Genomic DNA, 27,905 nt, shown 5'->3' on the forward strand with positions numbered 1-27,905 from the left:
TCTAGCTGCACACCGACGCCTACTTACTGATTTCCAATGTTGATTCCAGATATCACCAGTATTATCGCATGCTTGTCATAAGTTAGGTAAATGAACCCGCATGGTATAGACTTATTAATAAAATATCCTTAAAGCATGCGTCGTTTTATATTTTCACCTGTACACATGAATAGAAACGTCAAATGTAAAATCCTTATCGTGTTTACTGTATCATGAGCATGTGTTTATGAATCACTATCAAATACCAGTTGTTCTCGGAAAGGTGTCTATATATAATATAATATTTTACATGTTTTGCTGAAATCCTGTTTTCAATATACTAGTATAAACATAACATTTTTGGTCTCTATATTCACATTGTTGAAACTGAAACATCAACGCCCACTCGTTATCAATTGTTTATCACATATATCACTGGTATTTACCCTATGCTTGTCGTGTCATTACCACATGCAGGTATGCGTTTTTCTTCGTGTTTCTCTTGTACAGCTGACACCGTAAGTTATCCCGCAAATGCAACACCGTGTTGAAACTTGACCTGCGCACACTCGGCGATGGTATTAATAACAGGGACAAAGCACGAGGTTATAAGTGTGAGATGACAATATTTGGTTTGTCAAAGATTATCTGTGAAATATATCTGTAACTAGGTCGTCACACGTATAGACGAAAGAGGAGGAATAAGGATGTCGGAATCTACTCCTTTGATAGCACCAAAAAGAGGCAAAGAAGATGACGGTGAGCATGTGACGGGGGTTTTATCAAAAGTTTTAAAATTCAATTCGTGCTGCTGTTTGTATTTCCCATAGGCTTTCTAGTAGTTTATTCAGTAGAACTGTGTGAGTTTGTGTCTGATGTCACCGATCTATCTTGACAACGATCGACAATGTCTCTACGTGTCACTCTCTTTATCTCGCGACAGTTTCTAACAATGATTTTGTCATTTTCCCTATATGACGACAGTTGTTAACAGTGACCGTGTCTCCCTGTATCTCGACATTTTTAAGTGTCCATGCCTCTGTATATCACGACAGTTTTTTAACAGTGACTGTGCCAACCTCGATCACGACAGTTGTAACAGGAACTATGTCTCCATACATTTTGGCAGTTTCTCTGTCTCCCCATTATATCACGACAGTTCTTTAACAGTGACTATGTCTCCCTACATCACGACAGCTGTCAACAGTGACTGTGTCACCCTGACTACATCACGACAGCTGTCAACAGTGACTGTGTCACCCTGACTACATCACGACAGCTGTAAACAGTGACTATATGTCTCCCTACAACACGACAGCTGTTAACAGTGACTATGTCTCCCTACATCACGACAGTTTTTTTAACAGTGACTGTGTCACCCTCCCTACATCACGACAGTGTTTTTGCAGTGACTATGTCTCCCTACATCACGACAGTTTTTTCGCAGTGACTATGTCTCCCTACATCACGACAGCTGTTAACAGTGACTATGTCTCCCTACATCACGACAGCTGTTCACGTTGACTCTGTCTCCCTACATCACGACAGCTGTTAACAGTGACTCTGTCTCCCTACATCACGACAGCTGTTAACAGTGACTATGTCTCCCTACATAACGACAGCTGTTAACATTGACTCTGTCTCCCTACATCACGACAGCTGTTAACAGTGACTATGTCTCCCTACATCACGACAGTTTTTTTAACAGTGACTGAATCACCCTCCCTACATGACGACAGCTGTTAACAGTGACCGTGTCTCCCTGTATCACGACATTTTTAAGTGTCCGTGCCTCTGTATATCACAACAGTTTTTTAACAGTGACTGTGCCAACCTCGATCACGACAGTTGTAACAGGAACTGTGTCTCCATAAATTATGGCAGTGTCTCTGTCTCCCCCATTATATCACGGCAGCTTTTTAACAGTGACTGTGTCGCCCTCCCTACATCACGACAGCTGTTAACAGTGACTCTGTCTCCCTACATCACGACAGCTGTTAACAGTGACTATGTCTCCCTACATCACGACAGCTGTCAACAGTGACTATGTCTCCCTACATCACGACAGCTGTCAACAGTGACTATGTCTCCCTACATCACTACAACTATTAACAGTGACTCTGTCTCCCTACAACACGACAGCTGTCAACAGTGACTATGTCTCCCTCTCTACATCACGACAGCTGTCAACAGTGACTATGTCTCCCTACAACACGACAGCTGTCAACAGTGACTGTGTCTCCCTACATCACGACAGCTGTTAACATTGACTGTGTCACCCTCCCTACATCACGACAGGTGTCAACAGTGACTGTGTCTCCCTACATCACGACAGCTGTCAACAGTGACTATGTCTCCCTACATCACTACAACTATTAACAGTGACTCTGTCTCCCTACAACACGACAGCTGTCAACAGTGACTATGTCTCCCTCTCTCTACATCACGACAGCTGTCAACAGTGACTATGTCTCCCTACAACACGACAGCTGTCAACAGTGACTGTGTCTCCCTACATCACGACAGCTGTTAACATTGACTGTGTCACCCTCCCTACATCACGACAGGTGTCAACAGTGACTGTGTCTCCCTACATCACGACAGCTGTTAACAGTGACTATGTCTCCCTACATCACGACAGCTGTTAACAGTGACTATGTCTCCCTACATCACGACAGCTGTTAACAGTGACTGTGTCTCCCTACATCACGACAGCTGTCAACAGTGACTGTGTCTCCCTACATCACGACAGCTGTTAACAGTGACTGTGTTTTCCTACATCACAACAGCTGTCAACAGTGACTATGTCTCCCTACATCACGACAGCTGTTAACATTGACTGTGTCACCCTCCCTACATCACGACAGCTGTTAACAGTGACTCTGTCTCCCTACATCACGACAGCTGTTAACAGTGACTGTGTCTCCCTACATCACGACAGCTGTTAACAGTGACTGTGTCTCCCTACATCACGACAGCTGTTAACAGTGACTATGTCTCCCTACATCACGATAGCTGTTAACATTGACTGTGTCACCCTCCCTACATCACGACAGCTGTTAACAGTGACTCTGTCTCCCTACATCACGACAGCTGTTAACAGTGACTGTGTTTTCCTACATCACGACAGCTGTTAACAGTGACTGTGTCTCCCTACATCACGACAGCTGTTAACAGTGACTGTGTTTTCCTACATCACGACAGCTGTAAACAGTGACTATGTCACCCTACAACACGACAGCTGTCAACAGTGACTATGTCTCCCTACATCACGACAGCTGTTAACAGTGACTCTGTCTCCCTACATCACGACAGCTGTTAACAGTGACTATGTCTCCCTACATCACGACAGCTGTTAACATTGACTGTGTCTCCCTACATCACGACAGCTGTCAACAGTGACTGTGTCTCCCTACAACACGACAGCTGTTAACAGTGACTGTGTCTCCCTACAACACGACAGCTGTCAACAGTGACTCTGTCTCCCTACATCACGACAGCTGTTAACAGTGACTGTGTTTTCCTACATCACGACAGCTGTCAACAGTGACTCTGTCTCCCTACAACACGACAGCTGTTAACAGTGACTGTGTCACCCTACAACACGACAGCTGTCAACAGTGACTGTGTCTCCCTACATCACGACAGCTGTTAACATTGACTGTGTCACCCTCCCTACATCACGACAGGTGTCAACAGTGACTGTGTCTCCCTACATCACGACAGCTGTCAACAGTGACTATGTCTCCCTACATCACTACAACTATTAACAGTGACTCTGTCTCCCTACAACACGACAGCTGTCAACAGTGACTATGTCTCCCTCTCTACATCACGACAGCTGTCAACAGTGACTATGTCTCCCTACAACACGACAGCTGTCAACAGTGACTGTGTCTCCCTACATCACGACAGCTGTTAACATTGACTGTGTCACCCTCCCTACATCACGACAGGTGTCAACAGTGACTGTGTCTCCCTACATCACGACAGCTGTTAACAGTGACTATGTCTCCCTACATCACGACAGCTGTTAACAGTGACTATGTCTCCCTACATCACGACAGCTGTTAACAGTGACTGTGTCTCCCTACATCACGACAGCTGTCAACAGTGACTGTGTCTCCCTACATCACGACAGCTGTTAACAGAGACTGTGTTGTCCTACATCACGACAGCTGTCAATAGTGACTATGTCTCCCTACATCACGACAGCTGTTAACATTGACTGTGTCACCCTCCCTACATCACGACAGCTGTTAACAGTGACTCTGTCTCCCTACATCACGACAGCTGTTAACAGTGACTGTGTCTCCCTACATCACGACAGCTGTTAACAGTGACTGTGTCTCCCTATATCACGACAGCTGTTAACAGTGACTATGTCTCCCTACATCACGAGAGCTGTCAACAGTGACTATGTCTCCCTACATCACGACAGCTGTTAACATTGACTGTGTCACCCTCCCTACATCACGACAGCTGTTAACAGTGACTATGTCTCCCTACATCACGACAGCTGTTAACAGTGACTGTGTTTTCCTACATCACGACAGCTGTCAACAGTGACTATGTCTCCCTACATCACGACAGCTGTTAACAGTGACTCTGTCTCCCTACATCACGACAGCTGTTAACATTGACTGTGTTTTCCTACATCACGACAGCTGTTAACAGTGACTGTGTCTCCCTACATCACGACAGCTGTTAACAGTGACTGTGTTTTCCTACATCACGACAGCTGTCAACAGTGACTATGTCACCCTACAACACGACAGCTGTCAACAGTGACTATGTCTCCCTACATCACGACAGCTGTTAACAGTGACTCTGTCCCCCTACATCACGACAGCTGTTAACAGTGACTATGTCTCCCTTCATCACGACAGCTGTTAACATTGACTGTGTCTCCCTACATCACGACAGCTGTCAACAGTGACTGTGTCTCCCTACAACACGACAGCTGTTAACAGTGACTGTGTCTCCCTACAACACGACAGCTGTCAACAGTGACTCTGTCTCCCTACATCACGACAGCTGTTAACAGTGACTGTGTTTTCCTACATCACGACAGCTGTTAACAGTGACTCTGTCTCCCTACAACACGACAGCTGTTAACAGTGACTGTGTCACCCTACAACACGACAGCTGTCAATAGTGACTGTGTCTCCCTACAACACGACAGCTGTTAACAGTGACTGTGTCTCCCTACAACACGACAGCTGTCAACAGTGACTGTGTCTCCCTACAACACGACAGCTGTTAACAGTGACTGTGTCTCCCTACAGCACGACAGCTGTTAACAGTGACTGTGTCACCCTCCCTACATCACGGCAGCTGTTAACAGTGACTGTGTTTTCCTACATCACGACAGCTGTTGACAGTGACTGTGTCTCCCTACATCACGACAGCTGTTAACATTGACTATGTCACTCTACATCACGACAGCTGTTAACATTGACTATGTCTCCCTACATCACGACAGCTGTTTACAGTGACTATATGTCTCCCTACAACACGACAGCTGTCAACAGTGACTGTGTCTCCCTACATCACGACAGCTGTTAACAGTGACTGTGTTTTCCTACATCACGACAGCTGTCAACAGTGACTATGTCTCCCTACATCACGACAGCTGTTAACAGTGACTATGTCTCCCTACAACACGACAGCTGTTAACAGTGACTGTGTCTCCCTACATCACGACAGCTGTTAACAGTGACTGTGTCTCCCTACATCACGACAGCTGTCAACAGTGACTGTGTCTCCCTACATCACGACAGCTGTTAACAGTGACTGTGTTTTCCTACATCACGAGAGCTGTCAACAGTGACTATGTCTCCCTACATCACGACAGCTGTTAACATTGACTGTGTCACCCTCCCTACACCACGACAGCTGTTAACAGTGACTCTGTCTCCCTACATAACGACAGCTGTTAACAGTGACTGTGTCTCCCTATATCACGACAGCTGTCAACAGTGACTGTGTCTCCCTACATCACGACAGCTGTTAACAGTGACTGTGTTTTCCTACATCATGAGAGCTGTCAACAGTGACTATGTCTCCCTACATCACGATAGCTGTTAACATTGACTGTGTCACCCTCCCTACACCACGACAGCTGTTAACAGTGACTCTGTCTCCCTACATCACGACAGCTGTTAACAGTGACTGTGTCTCCCTACATCACGACAGCTGTTAACAGTGACTGTGTCTCCCTACATCACGACAGCTGTTAACAGTGACTGTGTTTTCCTACATCACGACAGCTGTCAAGATTGACTATGTCTCCCTACATCACGACAGCTGTTAACATTGACTGTGTCACCCTCCCTACATCACGACAGCTGTTAACAGTGACTATGTCTCCCTACATCACGACAGCTGTTAACAGTGACTGTGTTTTCCTACATCACGACAGCTGTCAACAGTGACTATGTCTCCCTACATCACGACAGCTGTTAACAGTGACTCTGTCTCCCTACATCACGACAGCTGTCAACAGTGACTGTGTCTCCCTACAACACGACAGCTGTCAACAGTGACTATGTCTCCCTACATCACGACAGCTGTTAACAGTGACTGTGTTTTCCTACATCACGACAGCTGTCAACAGTGACTGTGTCTCCCTACAACACGACAGCTGTCAACATTGACTATGTCTCCCTACATCACGACAGATGTTAACAGTGACTCTGTCTCCCTACATCACGACAGCTGTTAACAGTGACTATGTCTCCCTACATCACGACAGCTGTTAACAGTGACTGTGTCTCCCTACATCACGACAGCTGTCAACAGTGACTGTGTCTCCCTACAACACGACAGCTGTCAACAGTGACTGTGTCTCCCTACAACACGACAGCTGTCAACAGTGACTGTGTCTCCCTACATCACGACAGCTGTTAACAGTGACTGTGTTTTCCTACATCACGACAGCTGTTAACAGTGACTCTGTCTCCCTACAACACGACAGCTGTTAACAGTGACTGTGTCACCCTACAACACGACAGCTGTCAACAGTGACTGTGTCTCCCTACAACACGACAGCTGTTAACAGTGACTGTATCTCCCTACAACACGACAGCTGTCAACAGTGACTGTGTCTCCCTACAACACGACAGCTGTTAACAGTGACTGTGTCTCCCTACAGCACGACAGCTGTTAACAGTGACTGTGTCACCCTCCCTACATCACGGCAGCTGTTAACAGTGACTGTGTTTTCCTACATCACGACAGCTGTTAACAGTGACTGTGTTTTCCTACATCACTGCAGCTGTTAACAGTGACTGTGTCTCCCTACATCACGACAGCTGTTAACAGTGAATGTGTTTTCCTACATCACGACAGCTGTCAAGATTGACTATGTCTCCCTACATCACGACAGCTGTCAACAGTGACTATGTCACCCTCCTTACATCACGACAGCTGTTAACAGTGACTATGTCTCCCTACATCAGCTTTTTTTAAACAGTGACTATATCACCCTCCCTATATTACAGTTTTTAGCAGTGACTGAGTCTCCCTTTGTTAACAGTTCATCTCGGAGTCAGTGTACTGTGTTGGGTAACCTTCTTATAACTGCGGCATTGCGTTTCCGTGGGCTAGCACAATAAAAACGTTAAAAGAACTCGTACGGTCACTCGCACGTTCGCTTATTCGCACGCAAACACACGTGCATGGACGTCGTTGTGTAAGCGTAATAATCAAGAACGCGTTGTTAAAACCCCTTTTCACCATGAGTGATCAACTCGTGTTATTCCGAGACAAGCCGAATAGCGACCAGTGTCCCTCTCGTTGCCATTTCTTGCGACTGGGTTCCGTCTAGGCGCAAACAGGCACAGATATAAGAATTAACAAGTCTTCTTCGAGACAATTCCAAGAATACCCCAACCATCAATGAACCATGATCAAAGCTATTACATACCTCCTGCGTTCCATCAACTCATCAAATGTTCCAACCAGTCGTTATCCCCTTGTTTAAAATTCCTGGCTTCATCCTATGTTTGGGGCAGTCGGGTAGCCTAGTGGTTTAAGCGTTCGCTCGTCATGCCGAAGACCCGGGTTCGATTCCCGACATGGGTACAATGTGTGAAGCCCATTTCTGGTGTCCCCCGCCGTGATATTGCTGGAATATTGCTAAAAGCGGCGTAAAACCATACTCACTCATCCTTTGTTTATGTGTCTGACATTTATTTATCGGCTTGTGTGCATAACAGGCTTCTCTGCTCCACTGTAATCACACCAAATCTCCTCAACTGTATAAACTCTACCTTATGCTTGCATATATGCATACTGTGTACTTAAAGTTGTTGATCCATATGTCTTGTCTTTACATAAGTGTCAACCCGCTGCGTAATGATTCACGAATATTACCCCGGTATATGTTATATACTCCAGAAGCTATTTGAAACACATCAGGACCGACGGTATTATACGGTAAAACTCAACACATTTAACTGAATCATGGGTATAGTTTTAGATGCAAGACATGTAAAATAAAAAACTATTCCGGAAAGATTCGTTGGCCGAAGTCCTTGAAGTCGTACGCGCATTCTGGTCGGTGTGTCGTATTTTCGCACGTGACTTTCGCGCATAACTTCTTACAGGTAACGGAAAAGGGCGAGTGGTGACGAATGCTCTTTTCACCTCACCTGAACTATCTGGACGTTGGCTTTGTCTTGTTATGAGTTCCTTAGTGAGTGAGTGAGTATGGTTTTACGCCACTTTTAGCAATATTCCAGCAATATCACGGCGGGGGACACCAGAAATGGGCTTCACACATTGTACCCATGTCGGGAATCGAACCCGGGTCTTCGGCGTGACGAGCGAACGCTTTAACCACTAGGCTACCCGACCGCCCCTATGAGTTCCTTAAGCACAAGGTTCCTGATATATTCCTTGTATGAGAAAAAAGTATCAAGCCCATGGTTGGAGTTTCAAAATACCATCGGGTACTCAATTGCAAGTCGCATTCGGTGAGATGAGGTGAAATTGGGTTTAACGTCGTGTCCAAGATTATTGCACTTATATAGCGACGTGCATGTACGTGTGTATGTTTGTGTGGCTGCTTGTACTAGTTCGGACTGATGCCGATTTATAGTGCTAAATTAAAGTGATACCATGCCGCAGTTTAACATGAATACCCCACTCAGACACAGTATACTGACTCCGAGCCGACCAGTCCTTGTTTTAGCGCCTTAATGCCGAGCGCCAGACAGGGTAACAGCAACTACCATCTTTTAACGTCTTTTGGTATGACGCGGCCGGGGATCGAACCCCGGACCTTCCGCTCTCCGGGCGGACGCTCTACCACTAGACCACGGAGGCGGTCAAACAATGCGGTAAAGTTCTGATCCTCAGAAAGGTACACAATATAAAACCAGCACTTATAAACATGACTTCCACGCATTGAACATCGGAAGGCCCTTCCAGCTTAGTTCTTGTTAGTCTACGGGGTTAGTGTTGTCGCTTGTCGGGCACAGGTTCGGGTTTGAATCCACTAAAAATCCATAGCATGATGCATCATTCTCGCACTGCGATCGATTCAATATTCCTAAAATTCTAAAAATTCTCTCTTGGTTTCCCGGTCTTTAACTGACAACTAACAGTACCATTCCCAATTAATGTGTCCGGTTTAATCTTTCCGGTGTACAAATTATTATCATGGGGTTGTGGTATGTGTACATATGTGTGTTCCAAACAATAATTATCCGCATTAACGGGGTGCGGATAAGCGAGTTTCACAATGCAAAATGTGTTAAAAATCCGTTGACAACAATAACCATCATGGGTCTCTCTCTATGTTCTCCCTCTGTCTGTCTGTCTGTCTGTCTGTCTGTCTCTTCTCTTTGTTTCGCTCTCTCCTCTCCCTGTGTCTACAACGCAGGCAGGCAGGCACGCACTCACACACGCACGCACGCACGCACGCGCACGCACACACACACGCACGCACACACGCACACGCACACGCACACCACACACACACACACACACACACACACACACACACACACCTTAACCCAAAAGCTGTTCATCAGGTTTGCTTCCAAACGCTGTCTACGCTTTTGTTTTCCTTTGTAGTACCGTGTCTGTGTTCTCAACGATGGCTGCTGGCCTACGTTGGCTGGTTCGGGTGCATCATGCTATACGCCGCCCGTACCAACCTCAGCGTCGCCATCGTGTGCATGGTCAACAACACCGACACTAATTCCACATCGTCAATGTCGGAGGTACAGTGATCATCACCTTCATATCACTGTTACGTATTTCATTTAGCAATGTTACTAAAACAAGAGTTTGCCACACACGTGGCTATATCCCCCGCCCCTGTTGCAGAATTTATGACATAATTAAATCTAAACAAACCTTAACCTTGGTTAACCGAGTCGGAACTTGTCACGGAAATTGTAAAAAAAAGGAGAGTTTGGAACCTAAGTCCATCTTGTTGCCATGGAAACATAAAAAATAAAAATTTCTAAATTTTCTCAATAACAAAAGGCATCAGTTCAGTATGTACCTGACAGACCTGCAAAGTTTCATGAACAAATATTGAACGGTTTATGAGTTATGCTCCGGAAATGAACCCTACCCTCACAGAATCTAAGTCCACCTTGTTGCCATGGAAACGTAAAAAACAAAAAATTCTAAAATTTGTAAATAGCTAACGGAGCCCGTTTCTATATCCCCTGCCAACTTTGTTGGGCGGGGGAAAATAATTGAGACGGTAAATAGCACGAACACACAATGTCATTTAGAAAGTGGTCAAATGTAACAAATGCTATATTAGGGATAACACTTTCTTAGGGAAGGTAAAGATTCTCGTTCTTTTTTTGGGTTGAGTCTCTAATCGCCAGCACCTAAAGTCAGCGATCTAACCCACTCAGCCACCGAGGCTTCCACAAAAATAAAATGTCTGACAACTTGTGCACCCATCCCGGACGTGACTCAAAGCGAAAAAAGTACGAGAATCTGTACTTTACTAAGAAGGTGTTATCCCAAATATAACATTTTCTTCTACTGATTCAGTAATACTCGGAAAATATTATACGAGTATGCGAGTGGTACTCATTTTACGGAACGAGTGTCAGAATTCTTGTATTTCCCGAGCGAGAGAGAGGGTAAGACATAAATTCTTTCCAGAGCTTTCCTGAACGCGAGTCCTACACTGGCGGTTGTAACACTGGTGTCGTGAGCAGAATGGGAATTCATCTGTGACGTAATAAGATCACATGTTCCACCGTTGGTTATCGCTCGATGACATGTTTGTTTGTTTGTTTGTTTGTTGGTTAACGCCGCACTCAGTAGTATTCCAGCTTTTTGACGGCGGTATGTAAATACTCGAGTCTGGACCAGACAATCCAGTGATTGACACCAAGAGCATCGATCAACGAAATTTGGATACGATGACATGCATCAACCAAGTCAGCGAGCCTGACCACCCGATCCCGTTAGTCGCCTTTTACGGCAAGCATGGGTTTCTGAAGACCTATTCTACCCCGGATCTTCACGGGTCTCTATGGTATGTGTCCTGCCTTGTCTATAGTATTGCATTCAAGATAACATGTGTTGTAACTCCTCCACTACCTAGAGGTTAAAGAGTTCGCTCGTCAAGCCGAAGCCCCAGATACGGCTCCCCACATGGTGTTACTCGCTCGCTCACTCACTCACTCACTCACCTATTTCAGTTATGGTTCAAAGATGGGATCCGTGAGCCTGACATGTTATTGCTTGTACACATGTACTCTACACGTTATATTTCCAGCATGCCGAGTTCTACTGGTCCAAGGGAGAGCAATCTGGAATCCTTAGCTCGTATTTCTACGGCTACATAGTGACACAGATTCCCGCGGGAATACTGGCAAATAGATATGGCGGGAAGTACGTCATGTTTATCGGGATGCTGATTGGCTCGATCGCCTCACTGCTTCTACCAATCGGCGCCCGGACTTCCATCTACCTGGTGTATGTGCTGCGCGTGATTTTGGGAGCGTCCGAGGTAGAGATGGCTGTCAAGCTAAAAATTTACTCTTACCCTATTTCACCTATTAATTTCGCGCAGACCGTTGACCCGGTATCTATTAGAGGCCGGCGTGTTTTAGAGGCTATTCTGAATGTTGGCGGATTGGTAACTTACAACCGTATCAAAATCCTAAATTGTACACTCATACAAAGAGTACAGGTGTCCTTTCCCGAGGCATGAGCGTCCACTTGCCTTTTTATCACAGTCTTGTTTCCTACCTTGCCACATCAACCCCACCTTCCTGTGCTAAAAATGATTGGACTATCGCACATATCGATAGCCCAATCAGAGAACGTTTCACAAAATCAACATCCACAACTGGCACACCTTCGTATGAAAGAGATTTACCGCTGTCTGTCTTTGTTGACACGTCTTTTTCATCGAAAAGGGATAACGTATGTTTTTGGGTCAGGGATGAATTTGCGAATGATTTCGTTATCTGATCGACCAGGTCGTCGCCATCTGTGTGAAGCTATACAAGAAAAGAACAGCGATCTGATTGGATATCGCGTTTTCATTACAAGGGACACAACTCGTGATCTACGCGTGGCATTCGTGACCAACTCGTGTTATTCCGGGACAAGCCGAACAGCGACTCGTGCTCCTCTCGTGGCCATTTTTTGCGACCGGGTTCCGTCTTAGCGCAAACGGGCATACCTAACACAATTGTCAACTCGTTGCGTAATGGTTCACATATATTTCACCATATATTATATATATTTCAGATGCAATTTAAAGCACATGCGGAATTTAACAGTATGATTGACAACATTTAACTGTGTCTTGGGTATATTTTTAGATGTAAGAGGTATGTTAAATTAAAGATTGTTTCTAAGGGATTCTTTGACGAAGAACCTGAAATCAGGGTCGAGCCAAGATCTCACTTTTGGGAGAAAATGATCACGACCTTTATTCTAAACTCTCTACTCTCCCCAGGGAGTCTTGTTTCCATCTCTACAATCCATGTGGGGAAGATGGGCGCCGCCATTAGAGAGGACAAAACTCACTGCTGTCTGTTATTCAGGTACATTAGATTCGAAGGTTTGAATTTCTGATCAAAGCCTGGCATGTGCATGCATACAACAAGGGCAGATAACTCTAACACTAATACAAAACCTTTCCGACCTCTTTTCAAATCTGGTCACAACAGCACATCTCTGTTTCACTGTGCAGAGTTGCGTCCCTTGGGCACGCCAGAAACCTATGATTGTCGGTTCGAATCCCGATTATGTTTCTAGGTTTGTCAGCACCATACCCGTGGTCGTGGGTTTCACCGAAGTGGTAAACGTCTGAGACCTGCATCACTTCGGGCTTTCCTCCCACATTAAGCTGACACGCCGTGGTATAACTGGAATACTGTTAAAAGCGGCGTTAAGCCCAACTCGCTCACTCACTCAAATGTGTACATATCGAAAGTCACGGAGAGGTGTTCTGAAGCTATCATTTCTAAATGTTCTGACTGACAAAAACTACATGTGTATGTTCTTTTTATTTAATATAAGATAATTGCGAAAGTAGTTTTTTTCAGAGACCATGTTTACAGACTGACTGAAATATTTGTCACATTGTGAAGTGGAAGCTGTTTTTGTTTTTTGTCATGTTTCTTCTTTCTTTGTTAATAATATTCTTCATTCCAGGAACTCAATTTGGTAACATAGCAACGTTCGCTATATCGGGGTTCTTGTGCATATATGGCTTCGATAATGGATGGGGATCCATCTTCTATGTGACAGGTAATTCAGATTTACATATTCCGATTCTAAAGTGAATAGATTCATTCACACTTCAACTGGTTAGTCCTTATATGTAAATATTCGATATATTCGTCTTTATAATAATAGTAAAACAGCGGTGAAAACCGCCTCACGAATGCATCAGTGATGACACCATGCAACACCGCACGTCAGCTCATGTTTTTTGTCGATCGCACAAAAAGTGATTTTTGCTGCTTATTGTCCATGCATAATACCAGGATCTTCATCTAATTTCAATAATATTTGTCTTCTCCGATAGTTGGTTGGTTGGTTGGTTTGTTGTTTAACGCGACACTCAGCAATATTCCAGCTATATGACGGCGGTCTGTAAATAATCGAGTCTGGAACAGACAATCCAGTGATTAATATCATGATCATCGATCATCGCAATTGGGATCGATGACATGCATCAACCAAGTCAGCGAGCTTGACCACCCGATCCCGTTAGTCGCCTTTTACGACAAGCATAGTCACCTTTTACGGCAAGCATGGGTTGCTGAAGACCTATTGAAAACTTCCTGTGATGCTCTGCCTGGGTAAAGGTTAAAATAATTGCTCTGACGTCCCGCTGCGCGACTCCTGTGTGGCCGGCCTGTAGGCGTTCCAGAACCAGTGATCGTGAATTCAAATTGTGGGTTTGGCCTGCATCACTCCAAGTTTTCATCCAGCAGCCGTGATTCAACTGCTCACCCACCCATCGACCCACCCTGCCTCTCACTCACACCCTCATTTACTCAGAAATGTGTCGGGCCATCAAAACTTTTCTCATAGCTTTGCCTTCAAATATAATAATGTTTTGGACATACAATCCGTATGTAGGGCGAAACAAACAAAGGAAACAAGGAATTGGTTCAATCTTTGAAATCAATAAATGCTATCGTTTCTCCCAAGAACTAGTTGATATCACCCACTTTGGAACAACATTGTATATTTCCCGTCAACAGGTGGAATATCGTTGTTATGGTGCGGGCTGTGGTATATAACGGTCGCCAGCACACCGGCTCAGCACCCTCGTATCACGAAGAGAGAGAGGAACTATATTATCACAAGTATAGGGGAAAAACAACAGGTATCGTCCTTTCATATCTACATGATTAACATTAAGACAAATAAACTCGGTGAACTTTCTTTTGCCCTCAGTTTAACAACCGTAACATGATAAACGTCGGAGAATCGGTTGATTGCGGAATTAGAATCACCCGTGAAGATCTTGGATCTTCAGCAACCCATTCTTGCCGTGAAAGGCGCCTATGCTTGTCGTAAGAGGCGACCAACGGGATCGGGTGGTCAGGCTCGCTGACTTGGTTGATGCATGTCATCGTACCCCAATTGCGATGATCGATGCCAATGATGTCAATCACTGGATTGTCTGGTCCAGATTCGTTGATTAACAGACCGCCCTCATATAGCTGGAATATTGCTGAGTCCGGCGTAAAACAACATACCAAACCAAACCGGAAGTAGAATCAACTTGCCCTTCTCGTTTATTCTACATTCGGAATGAACAGATAGGAGGGATTTGTCCATTACTTCACAAATGAGGTGTTAACGTTGTTATCTAGGCGTTCTCGACCCCATGGGCCGCCCTGCTGAAGTCACCGGCGCTGTGGGCGTGTCTAACTGCACAAGTATGTTCTAACTGGATAATATACACACTACTGACAAACTTACCAACATTCCTTAAAGAAGTGCTGGATTTCGACATAGCCGAGGTGCGTATGTAAATACATTCGACTTATGGGTATTTCGATACCGGTGGAATTAAAATCAATTATATTTAAAGAATGATTCTTATAGCTTGCATCGAACATGAAGAAAACCTTATGTGTTGGAAAACCTTATGTGTTGTACTGAAATCGCACTTCCTGATGACACTGGGGTAGCCTAGTGGTTAAAGTGTTCGCTTGTCACACGAAGACCCGGGGTCGATTCTCCACTTGGATGTTGACCCGATATTGAACGAATATTGCTGAAACAATGTAAAACTGTCACACACATTTAGCGTTAATTTTCATATATTCAACGTTGCTTGTTGTGTGTTTTGTGTTCATCATGGACAACGCATTCTTCTAAAATCTAATACATAATCTACACTATTTCAAAATAACTCAATCTTAATTGTTCTCACAAGAACGGTTTGCTGTCGTCCATTCCCTACGTGAGCCAGGCCGTGTCCGGAATGTTGTCTGGTCAGGTGGCCGACTATCTCAGGTCAAGGAAATACCTCAGCACTACGGCCACCAGGAGGATATTCCAGTCTATATGTCGGTACCAGTAGATACACACATTGTATGTGTCAGTATCAGTAGATACACACATTGTATATGTCAGTAACAGTCGATACACACATTGTATCTGTCAGTAAAAGTAGATACAAGCATTGTATATGTCAGTATCAGTAGATACACACATTGTATATGTCAGTAACAGTAGATACACACATTGTATATGTCAGTAACAGTAGATACACACATTGTATATGTCAGTATCAGTAGATACACACATTGTATATGTCAGTAACAGTAGATACACACATTGTATATGTCAGTAAAAGTAGATACAAGCATTGTATATGTCAGTAACAGTAGATACACCCATTGTATATGTCAGTAACAGTAGATACACACATTGTATATGTCAGTAACAGTAGATACACACATTGTATATGTCAGTAACAGTAGATACACACATTGTATATATCAGTAACAGAAGATACACACATTGTATGTGTCAGTAACAGAAGATACACACATTGTATTGTCAGTAACAGTAGATACACACATGATTGTATATGTCAGTAACAGAAGATACACACATTGTATCTGTTAGTAACAGTAGATACACACATTGTATCTGTTAGTAACAGTACACATACGCATTGTAATATCGGGCAATGACGTTATAAATGGTGGCTTTGTTTTACAGAGTTCGACCAGATCTGTGTCGCACTTTGAACTGTTTTAAGTTGCATAAGTTCACACAAACGGTTTAATATGTCAGGTGTTTGAGTTGAGTCCTGTTTGACCAAATTTTATTTCGTGATTTATCTTAACAATATCGGGGCATGGTTTCTCTGTCCATTCCTTCTGCACTTAGTTTGATCACTGACTTCTTACAAATTATAATTCCCTTCACCATAACATTAAGTCTTTTGTTGAAATAAAAGCATGTTAATGAGGACGGTGAATTGTACCGACATTAAACATTACATACCATGATATTATCCACTGCATTAGGGGCGGTCGGGTTGCCTTGTGGTTAAAGCGTTCGCTCGTCACGCCGAAGACCCGGGTTCGATTCCCGACATGGGTACAATGTGTGAAGCCCATTTTCTGGTGTCCCCCGCCGTGATATTGCTGGAATAGTGCTAAAAGTGGCCACCACTACCACTATTACTACTACTTTTCCTTCTACAACTAGTGCAACTATTATTACTACTAATACTACTTCTATTACTGCTACTGCCACCACTACCACTACTACTACTACTACTATATACTACTACCACTACCACCACCACTACTTTTGCTTTTACAACTAGTGCAACTATTATTACTACTACTACTCCTACTGCCACCACTACCACTACTTCTACTATTTACTACTACTACTACTACTACTACTACTACTACTACTACTACGACCGCCAATACCACCACCACCACTACACCACCACTACCACTACTGCCACTGCTACTACTACATTTGTGTAGGAATACACCTTCAACAACAAGCACCCAAGAAGAGAGTTTCCGAACTAAAATGGGGTTGCACTGCACATGTTTTCCTACCAAATCATTTTGTATCACAAATATTTTCCATTTCAGCGTTTCTAGGGGCAGGTGCATGTCTGATCGGGACGGGGTTTGTGGGCGTGGAGCACCGCTATATCCCAATAGTTTTGTTAACGATAGCCATGTGGTTTATTGGGATGGCGTCTGCAGGCTACCTTGTCAACACTATCGACTTCGCACCAAGGTAGGGTTTCTTGAACTTCTTAATTCAAGATAGGACAGCTCATTCAGTCTGTAATGTGTCGTTCCACGTTGTTTGTATTGGTAATAAAATATGCTGTCATTGTTTGATGTGTACTTCAGGGACAGGAGATGGCGCCATTTTGTTTATCTGTAGTGATGTAAGTGTACAGTGATGCACTCTGTGCGGACATACAGTGTGCAGACATACAGTGTGCAGACATACAGTTTGCGGATAAACAATGTGCTGATATACAGAGTACTGATATCATATAACGTGCGCACCTATAGCATGCGGATATACAGTGTACTGATATCATATAACGTGCGGACATATAGCATGCGGATAAACAATGTGCTGATATACAGAGTACTGATATGATATAACGTGCGGACATATAGCATGCGGATATACAGTTTGCGGATAAACAATGTGCTGACATATAGAGTACTGATATGATATAACGTGCGGACATATAGCATGCTGATATACAGTGTGCGGATAAACAATGTGCTGATATACAGTGTACTGATATCATATAACGTGCGGACATATAGCATGCGGATAAACAATGTGCTGATATACAGAGTACTGATATGATATAACGTGCGGACATATAGCATGCTGATATACAGTGTGCGGATAAACAATGTGCTGATATCCGCTGATATCCAGTGAACTGATATGATATAACGTGCGGACATATAGCATGCGGATAAACAATGTGCTGATATACAGAGTACTGATATGATATAACGTGCGGACATATAGCATAGAGATATACAGTGTGCGGATAAACAATGTGCTGATATACAGTGTACTGATATGATATAACGTGCGGACGTATAGCATGAGGATATACAGTGTACTGAGAATGAGTGTGTGGATATTCAGCGTGCTCACTTACAGTGTACGGATATACATTTTACTTATATACAGTGTGAAGAAAAAAATCAATATCTATTTACACATGTATTGAAAGGCCACAGACTTCATGGCTAGTGTTTGTTTTGTTTTTATTGTTGTTTAACGCAGCTCTCAGCAATATTCCAGCTATATGACGGCGGTCTGTAAATAATCGAGTCTGGACCAGACAATCCAGTGGATGACATCATGAGCATCTATCCACGCAATTGGTATCGATGACATGCATCAACCAAGCCAGCGAGCCTGAAATGCATATTAGTAATTAATCCTGCAACATACCTTATCTTTAATTCATTGCATAAAATACATATGATGTCATACGTTTTAACATGTTGATATATGCGGAAGACATCAGAATAAATTTAAAACTATTTGGTGTCTGGAACATGGTTGTGCGATAAACATTCAATACCCAAATGATCATAGACCGAACATGCAAAGAACAGATGTTACCAATCTTCTGCTTCTGTCTTCATTCACAAATTCCTTTTTTTAATAACTGTGTGCATGTTCCCTGTTCAGTGTTAAGAGTATGCGATGAGCATCTTATTCGAGGAAAAGATATTCGAAAGTTTTGCAAAAAAGGTTTGAAACGATATTCGTCAGTTTTAAAACATTAGGTTTATAAAGTTAAGTTTAAAACGTTACATAATATTTACATTTTGGTGTTTTGATATGTAACGTATTGATATTCCGTGTAAAACGCAGGAATCAGCAGGGTCGCCTTGTGGTTAAAGTGGTCGCTATTGAAGCCTGACATCCGAGTTCAATTTCCAACAAAGCTTTAAGACACCAACTGTGTAAACCAAATTCTTGAAGTATCCGGTCGGCATAAAAGTAAAATATCGTTTAATAGGCGTAACCATGGTTACTCACTAATCGACGGTCTGCCAACGAATTCCGTGATATATTCAGAATAAGCATTTTTTCATTGAAGAATTGATGCAAGTTTCAAATGTTATTGGTAAATCCTTTTACTTGCTCAACCAGTAGAGGTAGTATATCTGATGTAATTTCATAGTTTCGTTTTGCATGTTGTCATCTAACGCCACACTAAGCAATATTACGCGAAGTGCCGGATTCAGAGGGGTGGTTCTGGGGATGGCCATCCCTTCTTTTTACATCCGATGACATTTTGTATGCACATTGCTTTTGATATGGATAAATTAAAATTGATAATAGATTGGATTTTGTCCCTTTTTTGACCTTTTCTCTTTTTTTCCCCGGATCCGCCGCTTGCTTGCAATTGTGTATCATCAGAGCGTCATTTCCTTAAATAGTTCATGTTTGTGTATATAGTATCGGTGAATCAATGTCAACATTCTTATTGCAGATACGCTGGTATACTCTTCGGTATAATTAACGCTGCTGCGACGGTCCCGGGGATGGTGGCGCCCCTCGTGGTCGGTGCCCTCACCCCAAACGTAAGTAGAAGAGTTGTCATCGGTTAAGTGTTTGTTTGTGTGTTTGTTTATTGTTTGAAGTCGCACTAAGCTATGGCAACAACACGACGATGATTTGTAAATATAAAACTACAACTCCATCGACTCGATTGTCCACCGAAACAGATCCCATTGGGTGTAAAAGGCAAAATATTGTGGAAAATGAATGGATCACTGATAATCAGTGATGACGCCAGGTTTTTACCGAAAAGGGTAAGCATGTAACCAAGGCAACGAATCTGAACATACAATTCCTTCAAGTCGTCTCGTACTACAATCAAAGGTTGCTGAGGACCAATTCCAATCCCGAATCCCCACGGGACGTCATTAGTTCATACACGGGACGTCATTGGTTCATACACGTGACGTCATCAGTTTATACACTGGACGTCATAAGTTTGTACACGGAACGTCATTAGTTCATACACGGGAGGTCATTTGTAAATACACGGGATGTCATTTGTTCATAAAAGGGACGTCATTTGTTCATACACGGGACGTCATTAGTTCGTCCACAGGAGGTCATTACTTCATACACGGAACGTCATTAGTTCATACACGGGACGTCATAAGTTTATACACGTGATGTCTTTAGTTTATATACAAGACGTCATTGGATTAAACACGGGACGTCAATGGTTCATACACGGGATGTCATTTGTTCATGCACGGGATATCATTAGTTAATACACGAAACGTCATCAGTTCATACACGGGACGTTTTTAGTTCATACATGGGATGTCATCTGTTCACATACGGGACGTCATCTGTTCATACACGGAACGTCATTAGTTCACACACGGGACGTTATTTGTTGATACACGGGACGTTAATAGTTTAAACACGTGGCGTAATCAGTTTATACACGTGATGTCTTTAGTTTATACACGGAACGTCATTTTTTCCTACACGGGACGTCATTAGTTCCTACACGGGACGTCATTAGTTTATACACGTGATGTCATTAGTTTATACACGGAACGTCATTAGTTAATACACGGAACGTCATTAGTTCCTACACGGGACGTCATTAGTTCCTACACGGGACGTCATCAGTTCATACACGGGACGTTTTTAGTTCATACATGGGATGTCATCTGTTCACATACGGGACGTCATCTGTTCATACACGGAACGTCATTAGTTCATACACGGGACGTTATTTGTTGATACACGGGACGTAAATAGTTTAAACACGTGGCGTAATCAGTTTATACACGGGATGTCATTAGTTAATACACGGAACGTCATCAGTTTATACACAGGACGTTATTAGTTCATACACGGGACGTCATTAGTTCATACACAGTACGTCATCTGTTCATACACGAAACGTCATTAGTTCATACACGGGACGTTATTTGTTCATACACGGGACGTTATTAGTTTATACACGTGATGTAATCAGTTTATACACGGGATGTCATTAGTTTATACACTAGACGTCATTGGTTCATACACGGAACGACATCAGTTCACACCTGGGACGTTATTAGTTCATACACGGGACGTCATTTGTTCAAACGCGGGATGTCAAAAGTTAACACACGGGACGTCATTTGTTCATACACGGAACGTCATTTGTTCATACACGGGATGTCATTTGTTTTTACACGAGACGTAATTATTTTTTACACAGGACGTCATCTGTCTATACTCGAAACGTCCTGAGTTTATATACATCATCTGTTTATACACGTGGCGTCCATAGTTCATACACGGGACGTAAATAAATTATCATCCCAAACAGGTTCCAATAGGAGATATCGCTTTTATAAATCAGTAATTGGTCAATCCAGGTCACATGACCATTATGACCATTGTAACTACTTTCACCTTTTGTTTTATTTGTTTGTTGTTTAACGCCGCACCCAGACTTTTACCTCATAAACATCAGCAAACATGGCCGACATAAACACCAAAGAGTTTTATGCAGGTGATAAAAGTGTCAATTGATGGACTGGGCAAGCAAAAATTGTTAAGAAAGTTGGTGAAGGAAACTGTATCTGTGGAGACTGGATGGAATAGACTACGAAATGGAGCTAATGGAGACTAGAATCAAGCTTATCGGCACATCAAAGACATAAGGTGGGCGACCGTCAGCGTAACGTCATCACGGTCAAGTTCATAGTGATGTTAACAAAATGATTGATATGCAGGAAAATCAAAACACTGCAAGAAAGACCCTTCATGACTTGAAATTGTTGAACCGGTTTTATTGTCTATCGGCGAAGGTCGTCTTATAAGTGAAATTCCACCCAAAGATCTCAACACAATAATCTGCAAATTCATAATTTCTGTGCGGCAAGAGGATGGAGGTGAATTTGAAACTACCATACTGCGGAAGATTGGGTCGTCAACTGAGGGATACAATTGCAGCTTCACGCTGCGAAATGACACTGAGTTCACTCAGCACAGAGACATCATGAAAGCAAAACAACACAACTAAAGTCAATAGGTAAGGGTAACTTACCAAACAGGTGTGACACTCTATAGAATTGGAATGTTGTGGAAGTCCGAACAATCAGGAAATTCGTCTCCAGAATCCATAATTAACACTCTTTGGTTTAACAGCACCACACATTTTGGTCTCCGTGGTTCCGACGAAATAAAAAAATATGTTGTGGGATGTTGAGCTTCGCGTTGGCACAAATGGTCTGGAGTATCTCGATTTCACAGAAAGGGTATCCAAGACAAGACAAGACTCCGATCCCAAGGGCACTAGGGATGTTACTCCAAAATGTTTGCCCTCTCTCGAAAATAAAGCTCGTTGTCCCATCAAACTGTACAAGCTCTACCGTGGTTTGAGACCTGGCGATTATTCCACCAGAACTGATCATGACAAACCCCAGTGCACGTCAATATTTGGTGCAAAAGCTGAACGATGCAAACGTCCTGCCGTCTCATATTATGCAGATATCAGGCCACAAAAACATACACAGCATGAATGATTATTCCCATATTAACTCTGAACAACACAGGGAAATATCCTCCATTCTTTCAGGATGAAAATCTTGAGCACATGTACCGCGTTCTTCTGAGGTGAACAGGGAGGTCAACAATGCCATCTGTTCGCGATATAGCGAGGTGTGCCGCCTGCCTTGAACTCAACACGTGCTTCATACGTTTCATGCGTTTCTTCAATAAAACGCGACCACATTTCATCAGTGTTTGGATCGAGTAACAACAGTTCAGGTGGCACGATTAATGTTAATTTTGCTCTAATAAACCCACACCGAATTGCCGTAATAAACAGTGATTAAAATCTGTTAACACTCCTCTCGCCTCTGCCGCAAACTTGCAAATGACTTCTCGCGCTTGATGATGTTATTTACTTACTGCTGTTAATTTTTTCTTACATTGAAATGTTTTTGGATGACAAAGGCGCATAAATATGCAATCATGCAGTATTTCTGCCGTATGAACTGTGTCTTTAGTGCCGATTATGGCAATTTTAATGTGCACTATTTTGTATCAATGAAGTCACACACAAATTGTCTGTTGTTTGTTTTTATTCACATGACTTTGCTAAATGTATTCTTACGCCAATAGGGGCGGTCGGGTAGCCTAGTGGTTAAAGCGTTCGCTCGTCACGCCGAAGACCCGGGTTCGATTCCCGACATGGGTACAATGTGTGAAGCCCATTTAAGGTGTCCCCCGCCGTGATATCGCTGGAATATTGCTAAAAGTGGCGTTAAACCATACTCACTCACTCACTCTTTTGTCCGGCGGTTTACTGATGCCACCCTTTCACCTAAAGCTGACGCGCTTTAACATGACTGAATACCGTTACCGGCGTTAAACCCAACTCATTAACTTGAACGCATGGATCGGTGCTCTTACTATCGACAAGTGTCTTTTTAGTTCCTGATTACATGTTGTCAACCCTTTATGATAAAAGTGGTCCTTACTGTTTCGCTCAGGGCGGTTGGGTGGCCAAGTTATTAGAGCATTCGCCCAAAGACCTGGGTTCGATGCCCCAGTAGGTATAATGTCCAAAGGGGCGGTCGGGTAGTCCAGTGGTTAAAGCGTTCGCTCGTCACGCCGAAGACCCGGGTTCGATTCCCGACATGGGTACAATGTGTGAAGCTCATTTCTGGTGTCCCCCGCCGTGATATTGCTGGAATATTGCTAAAAGCGGCGTAAAACCACACTCACACACTATATTGTCTAAAAGCCCATTTCTATTCCCTCCACTGCCGGCATATTGCTAAACGCGGCGTAAAAAAATACAACTTTACTAACACCTTGCCTCTCCCCACAGAAAACCCAGGAAGAATGGCGGAACGTGTTCTACGTGTGTGCAGGATTCTGTGTCCTGGGAACTTTGGTGTTCGGCACCCAGGCCCGGGGGGAGCTGCAGCCCTGGGCCGTGGACCAGGTGGAGGTAGACGTGGGGGAGGGGAATGAGGCGGGCGACGTGTCAGACAGAGCTCTGGATACCAAGGACACTTTTGACAAGAAGGCAATTTCAGAAACGTCAAATCAACTGTAACAGTTTTCAGCCTAGTAGAATACAACATACATAGGTTACAGTAAACCAGTGTTATAACGTCACCATATGTAATGGACAATACTCCGTATAAAGGACTCGTGAATACACAAAATATATCCAGCCCAATCGTACAGACAATGGTGCCGTACGGAGCAACTTCCATCTCATAAATTCCATATTTGAAAACTGTGAATGGAAAAAGCGGCCAAACATCTGAAGGAAAAGACACACACACACACACACACACACGAAGCACTTTCGCTCCTTCACGTAGTTCATCGGCGTACGTACGACTGTTGCAGTGTGACGTCATCAATATCGTAAGACGTCATAGTCATTGCAGCGTGAGGCGTGGGTGGCAAATAACACAGATAGTGTGTACATGGATCAATAACACGCTTCTAGCTTGATACGTCCATTTGATCCATCATACACTTAATTGTTTAGTATTGGTTGAATTGTATATATTTTGTTATGAACAGTGTCTCTTACAAATTCCACATGAATATATTTGATCTGCGTTTGTGTTTTTATTTTCTTGTTTTAATTGGTTTCTCTCTCTAATATGGAGGAAAGTAAAGCATACCAACATACCAAAAAGACGTTAAAAGATGGTACTTGTTGTTACCCTGTCTTGCGCTCGGCATTCAGGGGCTAAAACAAGGACTGGTCGGCTCGGAGTCACTATACTGTGTCTGAGCGGGGCATTCATGTTAAACTTCGGCATGGTATCTCAGTGGGCTAGCACTATACAAAATCGGCATCAGTCGGGACTAGTACAAGCACACGCACGCACGCACGTACGCACGCACGAACGCACGAGCATGCGCGTCGCTATGTAAGTGCAATAATCTAATTAATACGTAACTGATACTTCATTCTACGTAACTGATACTTCAATCTACGTTACTGATACTTCAATCTACGTAACTGATACTTCAATCTACGAAGAAGATACTTCAATCTACGTGACTGATACTTCATTCTACGTAACTGATACTTCAATCTACGTAACTGATACTTCAATCTACGTAACTGATACTTCAATCTACGAAGATGATACTTCAATCTACGTAACTGATACTTCAATCTACGTAACTGATACTTCAATCTACGTAACTGATACTTCAATCTACGTAACTGATACTTCATTCTACGTGACTGATACTTCAATCTACGTAACTGATACTTCAATCTACGTAACTGATACTTCAATCTACGAAGATGATACTTCAATCTACGTAACTGATACTTCATTCTACGTGACTGATACTTCAATCTACGTAACTGATACTTCAATCTACGTAACTGATACTTCAATCTACGTAACTGATACTTCATTCTACGAGACTGATACTTCAATCTACGTAACTGATACTTCAATCTACGAAGATGATACTTCAATCTACGAAGATGATACTTCAATCTACGAAGATGATAATACTCACATTTGAGTTTACGATATGATTTTGTAATCGTGAGTATCGTTATCGTTACAGTGATATTGTCTTGTGAAGTTGGATATAGTTTAAACAAACATTCAGGTGTAAAGTAAGGGGATTATTTAATCTATGTTAATGTATCTAAATGTTTAGGAGCATGTCGTATTTTTTCATTTTCCGTATCTTGTATTACAATAAACTGAAAATAAGATCATTTTAATTTATCAAACTATCTGCACTAAAATAAAAACACCAATACATTCATTGAACAAAACTGCAGAATTGTACCTTCAGTGCTTCATATGATGATTTTTGTTTGTTTGGTGTTTAACGCCGCACTCAGCAATATTCCAGCTATATGACAGCGGTCTGTAAATAAATCGTGTTTGGACCAGACAATCCAGTGATTGACATCATGAGCATCGATCGACGCAATTGGGATACGATGACATTCATCAACCAAGTCAGCGAGTCTGACCACCCGATCCCTTTAGTCGCCTCTTACGACAAGCATAGTCGCCTCTTACGACAAGCATTGTCGCCTTTTACGGCAAGAATGGGTTGCTGAAGACCTATTTACCCCGGATCTTCACGGGTCACATATATAACACGACGCTTGTCAAGCTTATGCGCGTTGCTTCCAATACAATGACATTTTCGATGGAGTTGTGCGAGTGGGGAATGCAAACGGTAGAACAGGACATGCTTACCCTTTTCGCGAACACCTGGTGTCATCACTGTTTTCAGCGATCCATTCATTTAATTTTCTATTTTAATTACTATTTTGCCTGTTATGTTCTGTTGAATCTGTTTCGGTAGACAATCAAGAATGATTAAACTGAGGCGTTGACGTTTTGAAACAAGAAGCAACATGATTCGGCCCGTGAAAATCTGGGATAGAATAGGTCTTCAGCAACCCATGCTTGACGTAAAAGGCGACTGCTTGTCGTGAGAGGCGACTAACGGGATCGGGTGGTCAGGCTTGCTGACTTAGTTGATGCATGTCATCGTATCCCAATTGTGTGGATCGATGCTCTTGATTTCAATCACTGGCTTGTCTGGTCCAGACTCGATTATTTACAGACCGCCGTCATATAGCCGGGATATTGCTGAGTGCGGCGTTAAACAACAAACAAACAAACAGCAACGTGCACGTGATTCAACTGGCTGTAAGCTGATCTGTCAAGAAAATGACACTGTAACTAAACAAAACCTGCCCACGCATACTATCTGCAAATCGGTCTCAAGCATTAGACTTTTTAATATTTCCAACGTGTAACATTACGGAGCAATATTAACATTAACGCTTAACAAGAATAAAAGCAACAAAACCGTTTCCATAATCTTAATATATATGGGGGAACGGGTGGCCCAGTCGTCTAAGGCTCCGCGATTCCCTTTGCAGAGTTGCGTCCCTTGGGCACGCCAGAAACCTGTGATAGTGGGTTCGAATCTCGGTTCGCCCCGATTATGTTTCTAGGTTTGTCAGCACCATACCTGTGCTTATGTGTTTCACCGAAGTGGTAAACGTCTGAGACCTGCATCACTTCGGGCTTTCCTCCCACATTAAGCTGACACGCCGTGATATAACAGGAATACTGTTAAAAGCAAGCGGACAGACGTATCTAGCACGGTACAACGTAAACATATTTAACGAGGCACAAAAACTTAAATTTTAAATTGAAAGCTTTAATATGTTCAAATATTGTCTGTGGTAATAAATAACATAATACAGTCTGTTTGATATAAGGGTTATGTCCCGAGTGAAATAATTTTCAGTGTGAACGAGAAACATAAACGTGTTGATAAAATTGAAAGAAGTCAAATAATATAATGTCCTACAAAAACGAACAAGGATCATGCCA

At 43.0% G+C, this 27,905-nt stretch overlaps 1 protein-coding gene across 1 annotated transcript; it reads left to right on the forward strand.

Annotated features, from left to right (window-relative positions):
* The first annotated feature begins 686 nt into the window (after positions 1-686).
* On the forward strand, positions 687-24,714 carry LOC139471992 (uncharacterized transporter slc-17.2-like). Its single transcript, XM_071254499.1, has 11 exons — positions 687-738; positions 10,066-10,214; positions 11,747-11,980; positions 12,941-13,028; positions 13,642-13,737; positions 14,703-14,827; positions 15,321-15,470; positions 15,890-16,022; positions 17,586-17,736; positions 19,994-20,084; positions 24,368-24,714. The coding sequence occupies exons 1-11, from the start codon at positions 687-689 to the stop codon at positions 24,596-24,598; spliced, it is 1,500 nt and encodes a 499-aa protein (XP_071110600.1). The 3' UTR covers positions 24,599-24,714.
* Positions 24,715-27,905: the final 3,191 nt, after the last annotated feature.

Source organism: Haliotis cracherodii, unplaced genomic scaffold, assembly GCF_022045235.1.
Source record: "Haliotis cracherodii isolate W230 unplaced genomic scaffold, xgHalCrac1.p SCAF_23, whole genome shotgun sequence".
Classification (NCBI taxonomy): domain Eukaryota; kingdom Metazoa; phylum Mollusca; class Gastropoda; order Lepetellida; family Haliotidae; genus Haliotis; species Haliotis cracherodii.